Source organism: Peromyscus maniculatus, chromosome 21 (genome assembly GCF_049852395.1).
Source record: "Peromyscus maniculatus bairdii isolate BWxNUB_F1_BW_parent chromosome 21, HU_Pman_BW_mat_3.1, whole genome shotgun sequence".
NCBI classification, from domain to species: domain Eukaryota; kingdom Metazoa; phylum Chordata; class Mammalia; order Rodentia; family Cricetidae; genus Peromyscus; species Peromyscus maniculatus.
This window is the reverse complement of record NC_134872.1, coordinates 46852267-46871776: the sequence shown is the minus strand read 5'-3', so window position 1 is coordinate 46871776 and position 19510 is coordinate 46852267. Positions and strand designations below refer to the sequence as shown.

The 19510-nt window shown below is 49.2% G+C and overlaps 1 protein-coding gene and 2 pseudogenes across 3 annotated transcripts; 1 reads left to right on the top strand and 2 right to left on the bottom strand.

Moving 5' to 3' along the window:
- Window positions 1–4009: 4009 nt before the first annotated feature.
- On the top strand, window positions 4010–19510 carry LOC102922981 (triggering receptor expressed on myeloid cells 1). Of its 3 annotated transcripts, none has more exons than XM_042266187.2 (4): window positions 4010–4121; window positions 7484–7840; window positions 11619–11802; window positions 17173–19510. In XM_042266187.2, exons 1-4 carry the CDS (start codon window positions 4073–4075, stop codon window positions 17276–17278), a joined length of 696 nt encoding a protein of 231 aa, XP_042122121.2. In that variant the 5' UTR covers window positions 4010–4072; the 3' UTR covers window positions 17279–19510. The 3 variants fall into 3 exon arrangements, with proteins under 3 accessions (XP_042122121.2, XP_006997066.3, XP_042122123.2); XM_006997004.4 differs by having other exon boundaries at window positions 17176–17422; XM_042266189.2 differs by lacking the exon at window positions 4010–4121 and adding an exon at window positions 5963–6165.
- Window positions 8495–9135, bottom strand: LOC143269996 (RNA-binding protein EWS pseudogene; annotated as a pseudogene).
- Window positions 10202–11356, bottom strand: LOC121824847 (RNA-binding protein EWS-like; annotated as a pseudogene).

Below are 19510 nucleotides of genomic sequence, written 5' to 3'. Positions count from 1 at the left end.
AGTAGGACAGAAAGAAAGAAAGAAAGAAAGAAAGAAAGAAAGAAAGAAAGAAAGAAAGAAAGAAAGAAAGAAAGAAAGAAAGAAAGAAAGAAAGGTAAAAAGCCCCAAGGCAAAACGTAGATGAAGAGAAGCAGGTTAAATTAAGTTATAAGAGCTATAAGATAAAGGCCGAGCATTCATAAATAATAATAAGTCCCTGTGTCGTGATTTGGGAGCTGGTCGGTGGCTTCTCCTAAGAGAAAAGCCTGTTACAGAGTCCCTTGTTAGTGTTTTCAGAGCAAAGCCAACAGTCCCAGAGCCCATGGGGACTGAACTGTTAGTAGCCCATACTTACAGTTAGGCTTTTCTGGGCCCTCGGGGGAAGGAGAAGCTCCTGCATTTTGAGGAATCAATGTGTAACCACAGATGGGGGACAGTGAGGAAAGGGGGTCCATTGACTGACAGACTCCAGCACCCTAAGTATCATGGGTGGGACCTGGTAGTTAGGGGTCTGTTAGCCTGGGGCCTGGATGCAGAACCACGTCTGAGATTGAAAGAAATGCAGCGCGATGGATATGGCCTGAGTGATTCTGCGGGGATTCTAGCAGCCACGTCCCACATGGGAACCCACGAAGGCCCTCCTTTAGGGGCACACTTACCCTTGGCTGGCAAGCCTGACAGAGGGGTCCTGTTAGTTGCAAAGTCTCCTACCACTTAGGGGTAATTCCCAGTGTGGGGAGTTGAAAACTATTACCCCAGGAGGGCAGGCGCCCTCCCCCATATTTTACAGGTGTGGAAATCAGTGCAGAAGGAAATGAATTCCTAGGCCCACACAATCTAAGACAATTATTTTGTTTTTCAGCCTCACACCCTTCTTTCACTGCGTCAAATCCATGCCGGCTGAGTGCAGGCCTAAACATGTAGTGAATTCTATGTGAACGTTTCACGAACCTGCGGCTAACTGGAATAGTGTGCCTCTGATACATGCCAACAGTATCGGGTGGGGAGAGCAGAGGGCAGTTAAGGGACCAGCTGCCCCCTCTGCCAGGGTGCCCCTCCCACCAAGCAAGTCATTCTGTAGCAGATAGACATACGCTTGGGGAAGGCAAGGATGAGCCCAGTCCCTGAGACCCCACGGTGTCTCACAGTCGAGAGCTGAGCCTCCCAAGGAGCAGCCCGCCAAGGCGTGGGGCCCCCTGCGAGGTGGCCCTACTTTTTGGGGATCTCAGCCAAGCAGAGGCACTTGTATTTCTGCAGAAGCCCCTCTGGGGCCTGGATTGCCCTTGGAGGTCGAGCAGCAGCCGCTGCTGCTCAGGGCTCACGTGGATGCCACACACGGTGCCTACGTGCTCCCTCGCCGTCTGGAATTTCATTTTGCCGGCATTCAGCAGGTCCTGGTGGGCACCAGGGTTGTTTTTCTGAATGAATTTAACGATGTTGTAAACCAGTGGTAAAAAGGAAATCTCTTCCTTCATAAGGACAGAGGATGGAGGCCTCAGTGAGGCTGGCATATGGGACATGGCAACCAGCCTCTGCTTGGACTCAGGCAGCTCTCTGGGTGGCAGCAGAGCAGTTTTGGCCTGTGGCCCACCCACTACCCCAGTGGAGCTGTGGTGCTGAGAGCTGAGCAGCAGGAGCCGGCAGCTTGCTCATTTTGAGGCAGGCCTGGAAATCCCTTCATCCCCGTCCTGAGCGCTGCGATAACAAGCCCGGGCTACCACTGTGCTGAGGTCTCATTTGTAGCCCTGGCTTTCCCGGAGCTTGTTTGAGGCTGGCCTCACACTTACAGCCTCCTGGCTATCTCTGTCTCTCACGTGCTGGGATTCAAGATGTGTGTCACCAGGCCCAGCTTTAATTTCTTTCCAACTGGATCAAAAGTCTAGAAAGCATATGGGGCCAGGGAAATGGCTCATCAGGTAAAGGGCCTTGCCACCAAGTCTGACGACCTGAGTTCAATCCCTGAGATCCACGTGGTGGAAGGAGAGAACTGACTTCCTCAGAGTGTCCTCTGACACCCCCTGCCCACCCCCACCAGCCTGCAGTGGCTTGCATAGGCTGGAGATTTTGCATCCCATAGAGCTGGAGTTAGAGGTGGTTGTGAACCACTAGACTCGGGCTCTGGGAACTGGACTCAGTCCCCTGGAAGAGCAGCTGGCGCTTTAACCACTGGCCATCTCTTCAGCTCCACAGCTCCCCCCTTAAGTGAAGAATGGCTTACATTTCTCACCCACTGGCCACCTAATGGTGTCCAGGAGTCTCCTGACACCTTTGCTCTTAAATGATTGTTACCTGGAAAGTCTGGCTCTGGCTTTTCTGTGTATTGCCTCCCCCGCCCCCACAGGCAGCCACTTCCCTTTGCAGCCTGTCCTCAGCTCCTTTTGAGGAGTCAGGGTCTGCATCCATGCTATGATCAGTTTGTTTATTTCAGGACTGGGGATGGGATCCAGGACTTTGTACAAGCGAGGCAAGTGCTGGGCCATGGAGCTTCTGCTGTCATCACCAGCACCACAGTCATCACCATCACCATCATCACCATCATCACCATCACCACCACCATCACCATCACTACCACCACTATCACCATCATCATCACCATCACCACCATCACCATCATCACCATCATCACCACCACCATCACCACCATCACCATCATCACCATCATCACTCACCATCACCACCACCACCATCATCACCATCACCACCATCATCACCATCATCATCATCATCACATCATGGTTCCCAAGCTCCAGACCCCAGTGCAGAGCTTCACAGGCCGGCACAATCACAGCCACCACACTTAACTCTGTAGCTTCCATGGAAGCCTTGTATTCATCTAGGAGTCACTTGCACATCCTCTGGTGTCTTTTGGCAGGGTGGGGACCAAGGGCCAGGACCTTGTGTTTGCCCATTGCATTAGTCACTTTTCTCACTACTGTGACAAAATACCGACAACAGCAACCTCGGGAGGAAGTGCTCGGTGTGGTTCTCAGTCCCAGGGGACAAGGCCCGCCATGGGGGAGAAGGCACGCAGGCATTGCCTCCATCAAGCCAAGGTTTAGACCGGGGATGACAGAGCAAAGGACTTAGTAACAGAGGGGTGCCCACCCTAGCAAGTGCTGGTGTGTGGCTGCCACGCAGGGGCCACCCGGGAGTTGGTGGCTGTGATTGGCACTTACAGAGCTGACTGTACAGGCTGCCCATCTGAAGGGCAGTGCCCCAGTCACGCTTCTCTGTGGGGTTCCCACTCCATCCCTGGAAGACAATCACAGTTGCCCTGGCGTACCGTTGATTAACTCCAAGGTGTCCACACAGGGTGTGGGGAGAGCCCAGCAGGTGGTGTCTCGTTGCCTCCACAAGAGGAAGTTGGATTCGGCGTATTCAGGAAGTAGCGTGTCATGAAGTGCCGGAAACCATGTCAGAGGTGATGAATTCCTGTTTCTGGAATAAGAAAGTTGATCTTGTGTTTGAGATGGATGTTGTGTAACACGAATGTTGACTATAGTTATCTCACTAAAATTCCCTGAGGTTGAGAATGAGCATATTGGCATGTGCCTGTCACCTCAGCGTGGAGGACGACAAGTTAGAGGGTCACCTGGGCTACCCTGGAAACCTTCTCTGAATAAAAACCAACACTTCTGTGTGGTTGGAAAGGTAATTGTTATGGGGTATGGTGGTCTTTTAATCCCAGCACTAGGCAGACAGAGGCAGGCCGATCTCTGTGAGTTCTAGGACAGCCTGGTCTATAGTGAGTTCCAGAATAGCCACAGTCACATAGCAACACCATGTCTCAAAAAATAAAAGAAAAACCTGAAACAATGAAACCAGCCAAACAACCAAAAAAAAAAAAAAAAACAGCATGGAAAAGAAGAGAGTAATTTTCGGAGAAGAGGAAACAGGTTTGGGGAGGTTTAACTGAGGTTTGGTCCCCGAGCTCCCCTGCAGACGTCAGCAGGCAGGGTGGTCAGTGACAGTACTGTACCTCCCAGGAAAAGCCTCATGTCCTGTTGTGAAACTTCCTAGAGAGTCTGGGTGCAGGGGTGTCTTATAGCTGTCCCCAGCAGCCCACAGAGGCAGCTGGAGCTGAACTTGGAGGATGAGGAAGGTTGAACTCTGGGGGCTGCTGTGGGTATTCCTTGTCTCAGGTAAGGCAGGTGAGGGTTCTGGCCTTTAGCAGCCGTGTGTGTGTGTGTGTGTGTGTGTGTGTGTGTGTGTGTGTGTGTGTGTGTTACAGGTTGACCTTGGGTGTCTTCTATTGCTTTTCACATTTTTTTTCCTGAGACATGGTTTCACTATGTAACCTGGCTGGCCTGGAACCTGCTATGTAGACCAGGCTGGCCCTCTCTCTACCCCTGCTTCCGCCTCCTCATTACTGACGTTAAAAGTGTGCCCTGTACTGCCACACCTGGATCTGCCTTGCCTTTGACTCTCTCATTGAACCTGGAGGTGGCTTCTTTGTTAAGCCAGCGGGCCAGTGTGGCCCAGGGACCCATTTGTCTGCCTGCGTGGTGCTGGGACAGAAGTGCGTCCTCCCGCACTAGGCTTTTGACACTTGACACGGTGCTAGAGTCCAAACTCAGGTCCTCACGCCTGTGCGCAGCAGATGCTTTACCAGAGAGCTGCCCCCCTACCCCGTGAAGCTCTTCCCTTCTGAAGCGCTAAAGCGGTGGTTCTCAACCTGGGAGTCGGGCCCCCTTTGAGGGGTCAACAGCCCCTTTCACAGGGGTCGCTTAAGACTATAAAACACAGATGTTTACACTGCAATTCCTAACAGTAGTAAGATTACAGTTATGAAGTAGCCATGAAAATAATTTCATGGTTGGGGATCACCACATTAGGAAGGTTGAAAAGCACTGGCCTAAAGCATACAGCCACCCAAACATGGGGCCAACCACTGCTCACACCGGCCAGGCTTCACCTGAGCTCAGAGAATCAGACCCCCAAGGCTGACGAAAAGAAACGTAAGGAGGGGTGAGTTAGAGAGGCATGCGGTCTTTGCTTTTTTAAAAAAAAATTATTTTATGTGTGTGCATGCATGCATGCATGCATGTATGTGTACCATACATCTCTGGTACCTGAAGAGGCCAGAAGAGGACATCAGATTTCCCTGGAACTGGAGTTACTGTTTGCGAGCTGCTCTTTAGGTGCTAGGGATCAAAGCCTGGTCCTCTGCAAGAGCAGCAAATGATCTTAACTGCTGGGTTTTTTTTTTTTTTTCAGTCCTGGGGATGGAACCCAGGACCCCCCACGTGCCAGGCTGCTGCTTTACCACTGAGCTGCAGCCCCAGCCTCCATGTGCATTTTTATGTCAGAGACATATAGGTCCTTCAGTGGAAACAAGGGCAGCATCACCGAGTCTCACCGATAACCAAGTTGGCTTTGAACCCCTCCTGCCTCAGCTTCTTGTGTGTTTAGATTAGAGATGGGCGCTACCAGGTCAGCAGATCCAGCCAATCCAAACGTGGCATGATCTGAATAACATATGTGTATCTTTTGAGGCAGTCTCTCACTGTATCCCTGGCAGTCCTGGAACTGTCTATGTAGAGCAGGCTGGCCTTGAACTCACCTAGCAATTCTCCTGCCCCTGCCTCCCTAATGCTGAGATAAAAGTGTGAGCCACTGTGTCCAGCCATCTGAATGACATTGTCTCATGTTGAGATTTTTTTCCCTCTATTCCCCCATGTTGCTTTTGATGTGGACAGTGTGTCAGAGAGCAGAGATGTAATTTGTTTAACAGGTATTTCCCAGGGTTCCCTTGGGCCAGCAAATCTGTTACTTCAGAGGCCAAAGGTATGAAGAGAAGCCTGTGTCTGTCCTCATGGAGGTTATAATGTCAGCTTTTCATCGAATGCTGGAGCTGGAGAGCCCAGCTCCTCCCCGGTGCTGAGCAGGGCTGGACCAGCCCCGCCCCTGGGTCTTCATTTGTAACATGTCAATGAGTCAGCGCCTCCACGACAACACATGAGGGTGGAGCCCAAGGATGGTCACAAAGGGTGGATCAGTCATCCTGTGAGAGAGTAATCAAAATGAGTTCAACACAGCCCAGAGCCTCTGCTGGCTGGTCTCTGGGTGTGTGGCCCCAAATTTACTGTGTAGCTGAGGATTATCTTGAACTTTTTCCTGAGGGCAGAGCAGACCTTCTGGAGCCTGACATATCGTGTGTGGGCAGGCAAGGGCTCTACTAAAGTGGTAAGTCTTCACCTGTGTGGCTGGTGCATGTGTGCGAGTGTGTGTGTGTGTGTGTGTATGTGTGTGCGCACGCGCGAGCGAGTGTGTGTGTGTGTGTTTCATGTGGGTGGTGGTCATGTGTGTGTGTGTCTGTGTGTGTGTTGCGTGTGAGTGTGTATGTGTGTGGTTCATATGGGTAGTGGTGTGTTCGTTGTTCGTGTCTGTGTGTGTGTGTATGTGTGTGTGTGTGTATGTGTGTGTGTGTGTGTGTGTGTGTGTGTGTGTGTGTGTGTCAGTTGTGGTAAGAACAGCAGTAGTAGTTTTGGGAAGTGAAAGTCTAACTCACTGACCCGGCATTCTGTTCAGGCCTTTGTTGGAGAATACTATCCAGGCCTGAGTGGATATAAAGTCATTATCCAAGCACAGGATGGTGCTCACGCTCTCATGCCCGTTCCTAAGCCAATCTGTGCAGCCAGGGTCTTAGGGTTGTTTCGACCGTTAAGCCTCCTCATGGGTATGTCCTTGCAAATAGGGCAACCCCATCAGCATAATCCTAGAGAGAGGTGCTTGTTACTCACAGAAGGGAGAGAGTGTTGCCGGATAGGCAGAGCGCCTGCCTACCCATCATGCCCATGATGCTTTATTTTTATTACTTTTCCTTGATGCTTCCTAGTGTCTTCTGAACTGATCTCTTTGTCCTGACTTAGATGGAGCCCCTCAAACTTCCTGAACATCATCCTGTGCTTGGATCATGTCTTTCTATCCACTCTTTACCCCGGGCAGTACCTTTCTACAGCCTTCCTCTCCCATCATGCTCTAGCCACTCATGTCTCCAGGCAGACAATTCATCTCTTTTTAAAGAATCACTTAGGGCTAGAGAAATAAACGATACAATTGGCGTAGTGCTTGCCACACACATGAGGACCCGAGTTTGATCCCCAGAAGCCAGGTGAAACAGTCAGATGTGGGGACTTGAACTAGTGACCCCAGCACTAGGGAGGCAGTGCCAGCTAGATCCCTGGCACTCAACAACCAGACAGCCCAGATGAATATTCCAGTTCGGTGTAAAAAGTGAGAGACCTTGAAAAAAAAAGAAATAACTAAATGGACAGTATTCTGAGGCACGTATGATACCTGAGGTTGGCCCCTGGGTGCCATGGCATACACACATACATACATGCACTAACATGTACTCACAAAAGGATCATTTACTAAGTTTGATTTCCATGGACCACATATCATTGGTTCTTACAATAAAACACCAAACTGCTCCTGCCCAGTGGAGAGTTTTGACGGAGACCGTTCTCAACACAGCCTGTTTCCCTTTTCCTGTTTTTAGAAGTCGGAGCTGCCGTTGAGCCAGCCGAAGAAAGGTATGAGCTACTTGAGGGACAGACCTTGACAGTGAGCTGCCCCTTCAACATCATGAAATATGCCAGGAGCCAGAAGGCTTGGCAGAGGCTGCCGGATGGGAAGGAGCCCTTGACACTGGTGATCACAGAGGGGTCGTCTGGAAATCCCAGTGAAGTCCGCGAGGGGAAGTACACACTGAAGGACGACCCTGCTGAGGCCATGTTGCATGTCCAAATGACTGACCTTCGAGTGACAGACTCTGGATTGTATCGCTGTGTCATTTACTACCCTTCTAAGGAACCTATTCCACTCTTTCATCCTGTCCGCCTGGTGGTGACCAAGGGTGAGTGACCAGGAAGTGTCTGGGGAGGGAGGAGAGAGAGATAGGTCAGGCAGAGATGGGGTAGTGACCCAGGATCCTAGCAGCCTGGCTTCCTGCCAGAATTTCCTTGTCTGCCATCCAAGGCTGTTGGCAGGCACTTGGTCCTCCAATAGTAATTGGAGGCTCCTGTGTATGGATTCCCCTTGGGAGAAGATGAGCACTAGATTTGGGATATGATTTAGTTTCATTTCTGAGATCTCTACTTAGAAGTCTTGTCCTTAGGAAGCTGTTCTTTTTTAATTAACCCTTTAGCTTGTTTTAACGTTTCTTCAGAACAATGTCATGGCCAACATTATAAATATGGAACTATACATTTAGGACATTTTCTGCCTTAAACAATAATTTTGTTTCATCAAAGGTCCAGGAAACCCTTTTGTGCCACCTTATTTTCCTCCACACAAATCACCTCTGTACTGGCCATGGTCACATCTGAAGCATCCTCTGGATGCTCCTTGAAGACCACCAGAGTTTTTTAGAACCACATCTTCCTCCTTTTATGCCGCACTGCAGTCGCTGCCACGGCCATCATTCGGAGGTGGGCAGGGTTGGGGAGGAAGTGCTCAGGCTCACTCTGGTTACGATCTGTTCTCCAGGCAAAATTCTGGTTTCTACACTTCAGGTTGGACTTGGCCATTCTCCAGCTTGGTGCTGGACATTCCCTCCTCCAGAGGGAGATCTCCCTGGAACTCGGAGCCCTTTTGGGGGCAAGTTTCCCCTATTTCCTCCATGACCTTCTATGTAACCTATGGATCCTCCAGGATCCCCTGAGTCATCAGGGCCTCTGCAGATTGGTGGTGGCATCCTTCTGCCCTCTTAGGGTGGCACACGAATCTACATGTTGTTCATTGGAGGCTTCTTTCAGGCAAGAGAGACTTTAAGTTTGCTTGCTTGTAAATCTCCCATCAAGTCACTCCATAGTGACCTGGCAGTTGGCAGATCCTGCTAGGACACTATGGTATCATTTTCAGGTTTTCCTGTTTCCTTATCCAGGTAGATGAGGATCATGGGTTGCCAAGCTCTCCTGCTCATTCTAACAACCTCACAATGCTTAAGGAAATCTGCTAGATCCAGAGTCACACTGTCATTTAATCCTTTGACATAAATTGCACTGTTGGCCAAGTCTTCGAGATTTATAGGGAGGTCTATAATACACCAAGATCTGCCCCTTTACCCACAGGTCCACCAGGCTTATTGAAGCCACTTAGCTCTCCAATGCCCATTCCATCCTATTCACCTTCTTACCCACCTCTGCTCATGCCTCCAGGATTAAATCTCCACTCTTTCCTGGCTACCCATGTTCCAGCTCTCTCCTGGTCCAGGAAATCCTCAGGACCCCTGCCCATAAATACTCGTACTTCTAGGGTGTAGAGTGGGCTCCTCAGAATGCTGCTTTGTAGGTTATGTTAAGTTGGCTGTAGGAGCCAGTCTGAGCAGGGTAACAGAGAGACTGCTACACATAACTGCTTTGGTGACCATGACTATTCTGCCTTCCATAGCTGCTGTCCCATAATTCTGCTGAGAGAAACTGCTTAGATCGTAACTAGTCAGCTGTGAAGATGAATTGCTGGTGGGAGGATGACCCGAGAGCGAGAACCAGGGCTTCAGAATTAAAAAAAAAAAAAAAAAAAAAGGACTGTAAAGTTGGGGTCAGGAGGTCTTGCAAAAGCTGTGTCTTATACTAAACAAATTTATTAAGAAGTAAAGCATCGGTCAGACATGGTAGCACACACCTTTAATCTCAGCACTTGAGAGACAGAGGCAGATGGGTCTCTGTGAGTTCAAGGCCAGCCTGATCTGTGTAGTGAGCTCCAGGACAGCCAGAGCTACATAGTGAGATCCTGTCTCAAAGAAGAGAGAGAGAGAGAGAGAGAGAGAGAGAGAGAGAGAGAGAGAGAGAGAGAGAGAGAGAAAGAAAGAAAGAAAGAAAGAAAGAAAGAAAGAAAGAAAGAAAGAAAGAAAGAAAGAAAGAAAGAAAGAAAGAAAGAGAAACAAACAAGCAAGCAAACAGTTCAGCATCTTACTCGCACTTTGCAGGGGAAATGGGACAGAGGCAGCAGAAAGCTGTCATACAATGGGGCCGAATTATCAGGGATCTAATCAAGCAATATTGAATGATGGGAACATGGGAAATCTCAAGTGTGAAATAGACCAAGTGTCCAGCAGCCATGGGACTGATAACTCCAGTCTCTCTAGTAGGGAAAAGTCTAGTTCCCAGGAACCAAAACCTTAACTCCTTCGAGGCCCAGGTCCTAGCTTCAGATCAGCCCTTGCCACGTTTGTTCCTGGGTAAGGACACAGAACTGGTGTCCCTTTGTCTTTTCATCAAGGCCTCTGAGAAAGTCTTGGATCAGCCTGACTCCCAGCAGAACAGGATAGAGGTGTGGTGAGTGTTGACACAGGCTGGCTCCCTGGTACCCGGGGATAACTGTAGTCACGCTGTCCATATCCTAGGCAGGGCTTGTCCTAACCCCCTGTACTATAGGGAAGCTGACGTTTTGCTCTCTTGTGGTGGATAGGCATGGTGGCTGCCGTCTGCTGCTCATGGGCTGGGTGAGCAGGCTGAGTGCCGCATGCCCACTAAGCTGCATAGGTGGCCTTAGCAGTGGTGACTGTGGCGATGGTGGTATCGTAAGCACCAGTGTTATACCCCTGGACAGGCCATCTCTATGCCTGGAGGGCAGTTGGAGGCTCTCCATAAGAAGCTGTATGTGCAGTCTACCCATAGGGCTGGGGGGTTCTGAGGCCTGGGCCTGAGCTGACACCCGCAGGATGTCTACAGGTTCCATGGGTTTGTGGCCCATACAATTGGGTGGTGTGTGCCTGTCCTTGAATTGACTGGGCTGTGAACACCATATCCTTGCTGGGTTGCAGCTTGCCTGTAGGTACTGTAATCCATGGATGCTATGTTCTCTTCTTAGGAAGCCTCTTGTAATCTACTCTCCTTCTCCCAAGATGCCATTGGTAGCCACCATGGCCTTCTAAACTGTGTATCTCAGACTTGCTGTGGGCATGACCCACCTGAAGTCTTTATTTCAAATCAGACCCTGTGTCTCAGGAGACCTGAAGTGACACTTGCCTAGGAGGAACAAGTGTCTAGGCTCACTTCAGTGGTGACCAGTGTACTTACAAATCCCCCCTATGAATCTCTGAACTCACCGAGGAAGAGCTGGTGCCGTGCTGGGCTCTACATCCCTAGTGAGTGACAGTGGATGATCAAGGATGGCAGAGGAAAGAGAAACAGGCCTCCCTTCCTAGAACTAGGGAAGTCCATGCCAAGTCCAAGAGGAAGCTCAGATGTAATACACCAGTGAAGACAAGTTTTAGAGGACATGACTTACGGAGGCAGAGAGAACGGTGTGAGGGGGAGAACGGGGCAGATGAAGAGGTGAACAACAGCAGACGAGAACATTTCCGTAACTCAGAAGCCGAGAAGTCTTCTTCACGACTCGTGCCAGCCTCCCTCCTTTCTCTGTTCATTTCTCTCTCTGATTCAGGCTCACTTTACACTATTTCTTTTTATTTTAGTAGAAGAAAACCTTGTTTTTTGAATGGTCATGTTCATTCTCCTCAGCTCTGTTTCTCTTTAACTACTCATCCATCCATCCATCCATCCATCCATCCATCCATCCATCCATCCATCTTTCCATCTGTTTTTCCATCTGCCCATCCATTCATCCATCCATGCACATGTCCATTATATGGTCCATCCATTTATCTATCTAACCTCTGTCTTTTGCAGATTCCTCAGGTCTGCCCACCCTAAGCATCACTCCTACTACAAGCCTAACTAAAGCTCCCATCCTTATTACCACAAAACACCTGCCGAGGGACAGGACTGTGACCCAAGCCTTCCCCAAGTCCACAGCTGGTGTCTCTTCTCCTGACCCTGGAGTCACCTTCCCAAACGTGACAACTGTTACCAGGTATGTTTTCTGGGCTCCTGGTTTGGACAGCCTTTATTTCCTAGTCCATGTGCTGAGAGGATATAGGGGTGAAGATGGGGTGGGCTGGAGCAGGACCAGACTCCAGTCACCTCAATCTGTGGGGAGATTCCCAAGGAGGGAGGAGGTGGTAACTGACTGAGGAGGAGGCTCCCATCCTTCCCAGCTCGCTTTCTGTGTCTCCTTGAACATCAGAGCAATAAGAGGAGGGAAATGGTTTTTTTGATGAATGCTGTTAGTCCTGCCAACCCAGAAGCCGATGGAGTCCCATGTCCGATAGACTAGCTGTTATGTAAGATTGGGTGAGCCAGCGACCCCTGTGGCTTTAGTTCCCAGGGTTACTGTAGGGATGCGAGAAGACCAGAGGTCGCTGTCTACCACCTCCCCAGGTCCGTGACTCTCTCTAGTATTGCTCTTTAGTTCTGTTTGACTGACTCACATGCTTTGTTTGATTTTCTATTGGTGCGAGTCCTCTACTACAGACTGATGGAATGGCACTTGGTGGAGACGGAATGGCACTCGGAGATGGTGACAGACCCAGCATTTCCCTTTGTGCAGCGCTAGAGATCAAACCAGCCCCAGCCCCCAGTCTCGACATTTTAAATAAGATTTTTCAGGAGATTTCTAACACGGGCTTACGTTTACCTCCTCTGCACCATTGTAACAAGTGCCCGAGACAAGAGGCTCACAAGGGGATGGGTTTATTTTGACTCCAAGTTCTAGAAGTTTCAGGACATGGCTTTTGGACCTGTGGTGTAGCAGTAGATCATGGTGGCAGTGTATGAAGAAGCCTTTCCCTCCATGGTCATGACAATGAGGAAAATGAAGAGGAAGGGGAGCGGGCTATGATTGCATCCTTTCTTTGGGATGGATATGCGGTGGATGATGAGTGGGTGAGTGAATGGATGCATGTCTGAGTAAACCTTCATGTGCGTGGATGAATAGATGGATGGATGGTAGATGGAAGATGGCCGGGTTAATGGATGCCCAGTAGACTAAAGCCTCCAAACAACCCCAGCCTTTTCAACTCTCCACTACCTTCTAATTGGTCATTCTTGTCACCAACTCAGATGCAAACTGCAGCAGCAGGCAAAGTTAAGAGCCACCACCTTAGCCTGCCCCTCCTTACAGTTACTGTTGAATGCTGGTGTTTCATTTAAATGTCGAATCAACAGTGAAAAAAGTCTTATTCCCCCAGTCCAATATGTCCCTGCCTACGGTCTCGTGGAGTCCAATATGTCCCTGCTCACAGTTACATGGAGTCTAATATGTCCCTGCTCACAATCACATAGAGTCTAATATGTCCCTGCCCATAGACACATGGAGTCTAATATGTCCCTACCCATAGTCACATGGAGTCTAATATGTCCCTGCTCACAGTCATGTGGAGTCTAATATGTCCCCACCAACAGTCACAAGGAGTTTTTATTCATATATATCTCAGTATGGCACCAGTTCTAATTATATACATAAAATAATTTTCCCTGCTAAGATTATCTTTCAGCCAGGTATGGTAGTGCACAGGTCTATATAGTGAGCTCCAGGACAGCCAGAGCTACATACAGAGACTATATCTCAAAGAAATCCTCCAACATTACTATATTGAACTATAATTTCAACACGTGCATACTTTTCTATCAATCAGAAAAGCTGTAAAGCTCACAATCACTTACCTATTCTTAGCTGTTGATACCATTTTCTTTTTAAAATTTTGTTTTGTTTTGTTTTTTGAGACAGGTTTTCTCTGTGTAGCCCTGGCTGTCTTGGATCTCACTCTGGCTGGCTTCAAACTCACAGAGATCCACCTGCCTCTGCCTCCCAAGTCTGGGATTAAAGTTATGAGCCACCACCACCGAGATAATTTTTTAAATCTTTTATCCCCCAAAAATTTCCATGAGAGAATTTGAGCATTTCTTCACTCTGCATACTACCACATATACAAAATGTCTTCTAAATATCAGAATTGTAGGAGCTGGAGGGATGGCTCAGTGGTTAAGAGCACTGACTGCTTTTCCAGAGAACCTGGGTTCCATTCCCAGCACCCACATGGTCTGTATTTCCAGTCCCAGGGGATCTGACACTCTCTTCTGGTCTCCACAGGTAGGTACTGTACCTACATGGTACACAAACATACATTCAGGCAAACACTTATATACAAATAAAATCTCAAAATAAAAAGATTTTGCAGATGCTTCACAGTGCAGAAATGAGGCGATGTTACGGCAGCCTGGCCAGCATGGGCTTAGTATTTGAAAACATTCCTTCTAGGCCCCAGCAAATGGCTCAGAGCATGGGCTCTGGGCACACAAGGTTCTGGTTCCATCCTCAGTACCCGAGAAAAAAATATTCCTAGTAAAATAGACGTGAAGTGGTCATGACATTCATTGCTGTGTGAGTGTGGACTCTTGTTCCGGGCTTGGAAGCAGACACAGTTCTTTCCTCTCTCTGTTCACTGGTACCATTCAAGAGCCTGCCATGGAGTAGCTGCTCATTCAGCCCTTCATGGGGTAATCAAAGTTTGCAATCTAGAGAGAGTCAGCATTCATCCTTCTTTCTTTTATAAAATGTTTATTTTTAATTATGTGTGTATGTGCATGTGCGTGCGTGCGTGCACATATGTGTGCATGTGTGATTTGTACAAGTGAGTTCAGGTGCTCGCATAGGCTGGAAGAAGTGTTGGATCCCTCTGAGCTACAGTTACAGGAAGTTGTGAGCTGCCAGGGTGGGTCCTGGGAACTTAACTTGGGCCCTCTGGAAGAACAATATATGCTCTTAATCACTGAGCCATCTTTCCAGAAGTTAGTTTTTCTCTGTTGTCTTTATTTTCCAAGGCACAGGAGGTACGTTGTGACTCACATTGTGACGTCTGCTGGACCCCTTTCACTTGCTGACTTTATACTATATGACCATAGCATGGGATTATTCCTCAATTATTATTATTTTATGATATTTGTGATTATTTTGTTGGTCAGAGTCCAGGCAGGACAGCATCAGCCATCCCAGCTGTTGAAAAGAAAAACATTTGAATTCAATGCACTGTTTGCCCAGGTGACAGAAGAGCAGAGACTCTGCCCTGTTGGGGGACAGGCATGGCAGGGGAGCCCCATCTTCCTGTGGCAAGCTTACTTCCTCAGAGGCAGGTCATGGGAAAGCAAACCTTGTGAAAATGTTTTAAGAAGTAATCCTTGGCAGAGCCATCAGGGAAGTGAGACCAGGAAGGGAAGTCAATAAGGGGTCACAAACAAGGCCAGTCTCCCAGGTGTGGCATCAACCGGGTCCTGCAAGAGAGTCTGGCTAGCGGCTGAAATTGCTTCTGTAGGGGGCAGAAGGCTTGGAGTCTGTGTGCTCCGTATCCAGTCATCGGGTAAGGGAAGCCCTAAGCAACGCATGGGGACATGGGTTCGAACCACCTCAGGGGCTCCGCGGTCTGTGCAGAGCCCAGCGAAGATACAGGAAAGAGCTACTGTGAGGAGATGTGCCCTGGAGTCCAGTGTATGGAAACACCTTGGCTTCCAAGGGTGAACACTGGCAGGCTGGACCTGGGAAGCAATGGCGTTGGCAGAGGCCAGAAGCAGGGCCTTTCTAGCAGCGGCTCCCCTGGGGGCTGAGGCTGACACCAGGATAGACACTGTGGCAAACACAAGGTAAGAGACAGGAGCTGGCCTCCCTGTCCTGGTTCCTCTCCAGCACAGTCAGCTGCTGAACTTACCACATGGTCTTGGGGACGCCCCCCCCCGGCCCCGCCCATAGGGACAAGACAGGAGGCTGGGGTGGAGTCGGCACACATTCACCATCTGCATGAGTACACATACCGCCTTCAAGGTTATTGTTTTGATTTATTCCTTAATTGTGCTCAATTCTATTTCCTAGTGGCTTTCCATGACCCCTGCCCCCATTTATATTCATATCATTAGCCACGATTGGAGCAAAATTGTAGTCTGGACTCAGGCCAACAGTACTTCGGCCTGCTATGGAGTATGACTGGACCGTGGGGTGATTCACTAACCTGTCCGGCCTTTAGTAAGGTCCATCCTTTACTAAGTAGGTCATTGACCAAGCCACTGTGTTCTAGTTATATTTAGACAAGTTGTTGTTCTGTGGCTCAGGCTGGCTGCATGTGATATGCCTGCCTTAGCCTACCCAATGCTGGGATTATGGCCATGACCCAGGATGTCGGGCTTCGTGAGCCATTAAGTTCTTATATGTAAAAGGCCCGTGTGCCTTATATTCACATAAGGAAACCAAAATTGTTAAACATGCAAGATTGTCTCTTCAAAGAAAGAGATGTGTGACCTGTTTTCTGCCCAGAAGCCTGGTACTGGGTGTAGTTAATAGCCTGGTGACCCGTGTGCTATCTGTAGGGCAGGCCACATCTGACTGCCCTGGACTCTAATGTTTATTCCAGACTCTCCCTCCTAGACCCCTATCTCAAGCATTGTTTCTCAGCCACTAGAACCCATCATATGGAAGAGGTCATTTGTACTTCGAGAAGAGTTACAATGTTATCACATTATTTAAGCTGTGTTGTACATACAGGAGTGAGTTAATAATAATCAGGGAACTTCCCCCTAAGTTGTGCTTAAACATGCCTAAAATAAACTCCCTGAGTCAAACATTACAAGTTTGAACCAATACCATCTACTGAGTTTTCTTGAACCAAATATCCTTCCTGCCTCATGCAGACTGATGGCCATGGCATGTGCAGAGACCCCACACCTACATACCATTAATACTGTATGTGGTCTCTGTGGGATTCCTTGTCACCTAGTCCTTCTGTCCCTGTGTCCTATCATGTAGAGCACTGTGTCCTCACCCGCTTCCCCATCTGCCCAGTGTTCTCTCTCTCTCTCTCTCTCTCTCTCTCTCTCTCTCTCTCTCTCTCTCTCTCTCTCTCTCTCTCTCTCTCTCTCTCTCTCTCTGTCTACCTGGAACTTGGAGAATCAAGACAAGTCTGCAGTGGGGTTTTCAGTCAGGTTGGAGTCTTCTTGGTTTCTGGACAGGGAAAATGGGGTTAAAGGTGTGGCAACTGTCCCCAGAAGCAGGTCAGAATGCTGACAACGGGGACCAGGTTCCCTAGATGTGGGCCTCACTCCATTCCACAGAGAAGGCCAAGATGCCTGGGTTAACACTTCCTCCTTTAGGCATTTCCTGGACCTGAACTCTAGACTCTCCGCCAAACATATTTCTGACTGCTTATTTTAGGAAGTGATCATCTAAACTGCATCTAAACTGTCCCCAAAGGCTGTGGGAAAGCTGCAGGGAGGACCTGAGTTGAAAAGATTGGATGGGAAGAATTTCCCAGACTCTGCAGTGTGGGCAGTCATTGAATCAACCCTCCATCTCCTCTCTCAGCAGGGTCTCCATATCCAGCATCGTTGTTCCCGTGGTCTGTGGACTCTTCATTAAGACCCTGGTCTTCACTGTTTTGTTTGCTGTCACACGGAGGTCATTTGGGTGACAGACCATGAAACCACACGACAGTGACCTCCGACTTTCAGCCATGTCTGTCTCACAGGACGAGCTGAGGGTGGGGCTAAGGAGGGACTGTGATATGAATTGAGCCTGTAATCATGGCTGACATCTAAGGCTCAGAATGTCCCCTGCTGGCCATGCCCTCCCTCCTCATTCTCTCCATCATCTTGGGCAACTGCTCTGCTCCCTCAGAAGAGGGTAAACAGTGTCCAGCACCCTCCAGCCATTCTGCCTGAGTAGATGAGTTGTCCTGAAATAAAGCCAGAGCCCAGTGCTTCTCTGTCACCTTCGTGGGAGTCGTGAGGTTTAGTGTCACCTCTACTATTCCTGCCCCCACATCCTTCCCTTGGTTGGTGCAATTCTAACCGCCTAGGCAGGGCCCTTGCTGGTAAAACAGCCTGCTCTCCAGGCCTCTGGGGCCTTCCTCTCTGGGAATCAGGCACTCAGATTTGTCTTCATCTGTGGTCCTCTGAACACTCCCAACCATGGACCAAGAAGACAAGATCCCACCTTGAGAATTATGCAGCTGGGAGAGAGAAATCAAGCTCACCTGGATGCTGTTGTCTGGGAGACTCTTGGAGGAGGAGATGGCATCCATAAGACTGGACCAGTACCATGCATCATCACGCTGTGTGCGTTTATCATTGACTCCTCAGTGCAACCCATGAAGGCCAAGTTGTGTGTGACCAGCGTGAGGCTGCAGGAGCAGTGGCCCCACCTCCTGGCAGGAATGAAGTCTAGGGAGTTCCCTTGCTGAAGCGCTCCAAAGGCTGAGAGATGGAGAGCAGGGCTCTGCTGCCAGCTGAATGGCCTCTTCCTGGACTGAGGGGTGTGGTGGGGGGAGGAGCCCATCCCAGACTGGGGAGGACTGTCCCCAGTGGGCCTCTACCTCCCCCTCACCTTCTTCCACCTCTCGGGCTCCTCCCAGGTGCCCTGTGTTCCTGATGCTGTTTCTGAGACACAGGCATTGTCTTGTCATCTTTTGGGGCTCTAAAGACAAAGGGTCCCTGTGTGTGAGGAAACGATGGTACATTAGCCCATTCCACATCAACAATGGTGAGGGCCAACTTCATCCTAAGGTTCCCAAGAGCAAACACGTCTCACCACATAGCATCCAGCTCACTTGATCTCAGGCAGAAGGCTGAGAAGTGGCTATTCCACTCATCTTAGGTCAGGAAATCGCATTGTTGTCAGGGAGACTTTCCCCTACTCCCCTGAAGAGATCCCAAGTTAAGGCATGCTTCCCCCACAGAAGGACGTTTCCTGTGAACAGGGCTCTCTGTATAATCCTGCCCTGGGGTGGCATTGATGAAGCACAGGGTATTTCCAACCCCACAGTCTCTTCTGTTGGGAGATGCCTCAGTGGAACTCACTTTATCTTGGTGCTCTGACATGAGTCTTTGGAGGACTGATCCAGTAGCTAATCATCTCAATGTGTTTGTTTTCTACATAAAAAACCAAGTGGAAGGCCATGGTCCAGTCAAGGCCCAGTTGGTGTAGCACTTGCCGTGGAAGCTTGAGGACCCGAGTGCTATCCAGAGAAACCATGTGGACTAGCTGGTTAGGGTGGGCCATACGTATAATCTCAGTCCTGAGGAAGTAGAGACAGGCAGTTCTCTGGAGCTTACTAACCAGCTAGAGACCCTCTCCCGATCAGTGAGAGATCATGTCTCAAAACAAACAAACAAATAAAACAAAAAAACCAAGAACCAGGGAGAAAAGCTCTTCACACACACACACACACACACACACACACACACACACACACAGAATTATGTGACATCTGTTATAATTCTTAGGCTGTCAACTTGTGGTAGCCTAGAAGTTAGTGACCTATGAAGAGTCTTTGTGGTGGTATTCTAATTGTACTGAAATGTGATTTTGATTGTATGTTAATAAATAAAGTTGCTCGGGGGTCAGAGCTATTAGAGCCATAGACAGAGTGTGGCGGTGGTGGCGCACGCCTTTAACCCCATAGATCTCTGTGTGTTAAGGGATACAGCCAGCATTGGAGACATATGCCTTTAAGACCTGGGGGGCTGTACATACAGACAGTGACGAGGCAGTCACGTGTTTGGGTTTACAACCAATGAGAAGGCAGAATGACTATGAAAAGACTTACACACAGGGAAATAGTTCTCTTTCGGGAAGCTGGGACACCGCAGGAGGAAGGGTGGGATTTTAGCTCTGAGCTCTGACCTCTTGGCTTTCTCTTTTA

What these genes read in the sequence shown, in the direction of transcription:
- LOC102922981 (XM_042266187.2), top strand. Translation starts at nt 4,073, where the DNA reads ATGAGGAAGGTTGAACTCTGGGGGCTGCTGTGGGTATTCCTTGTCTCA. An exon ending in GTGGGTATTCCTTGTCTCAG is followed by an intron (nt 4,122 to 7,483) that starts GTAAGGCAGGTG and finishes TCCTGTTTTTAG; the next exon opens with AAGTCGGAGCTGCCGTTGAG. An exon ending in AACGTGACAACTGTTACCAG is followed by an intron (nt 11,803 to 17,172) that starts GTATGTTTTCTG and finishes CTCCTCTCTCAG; the next exon opens with CAGGGTCTCCATATCCAGCA.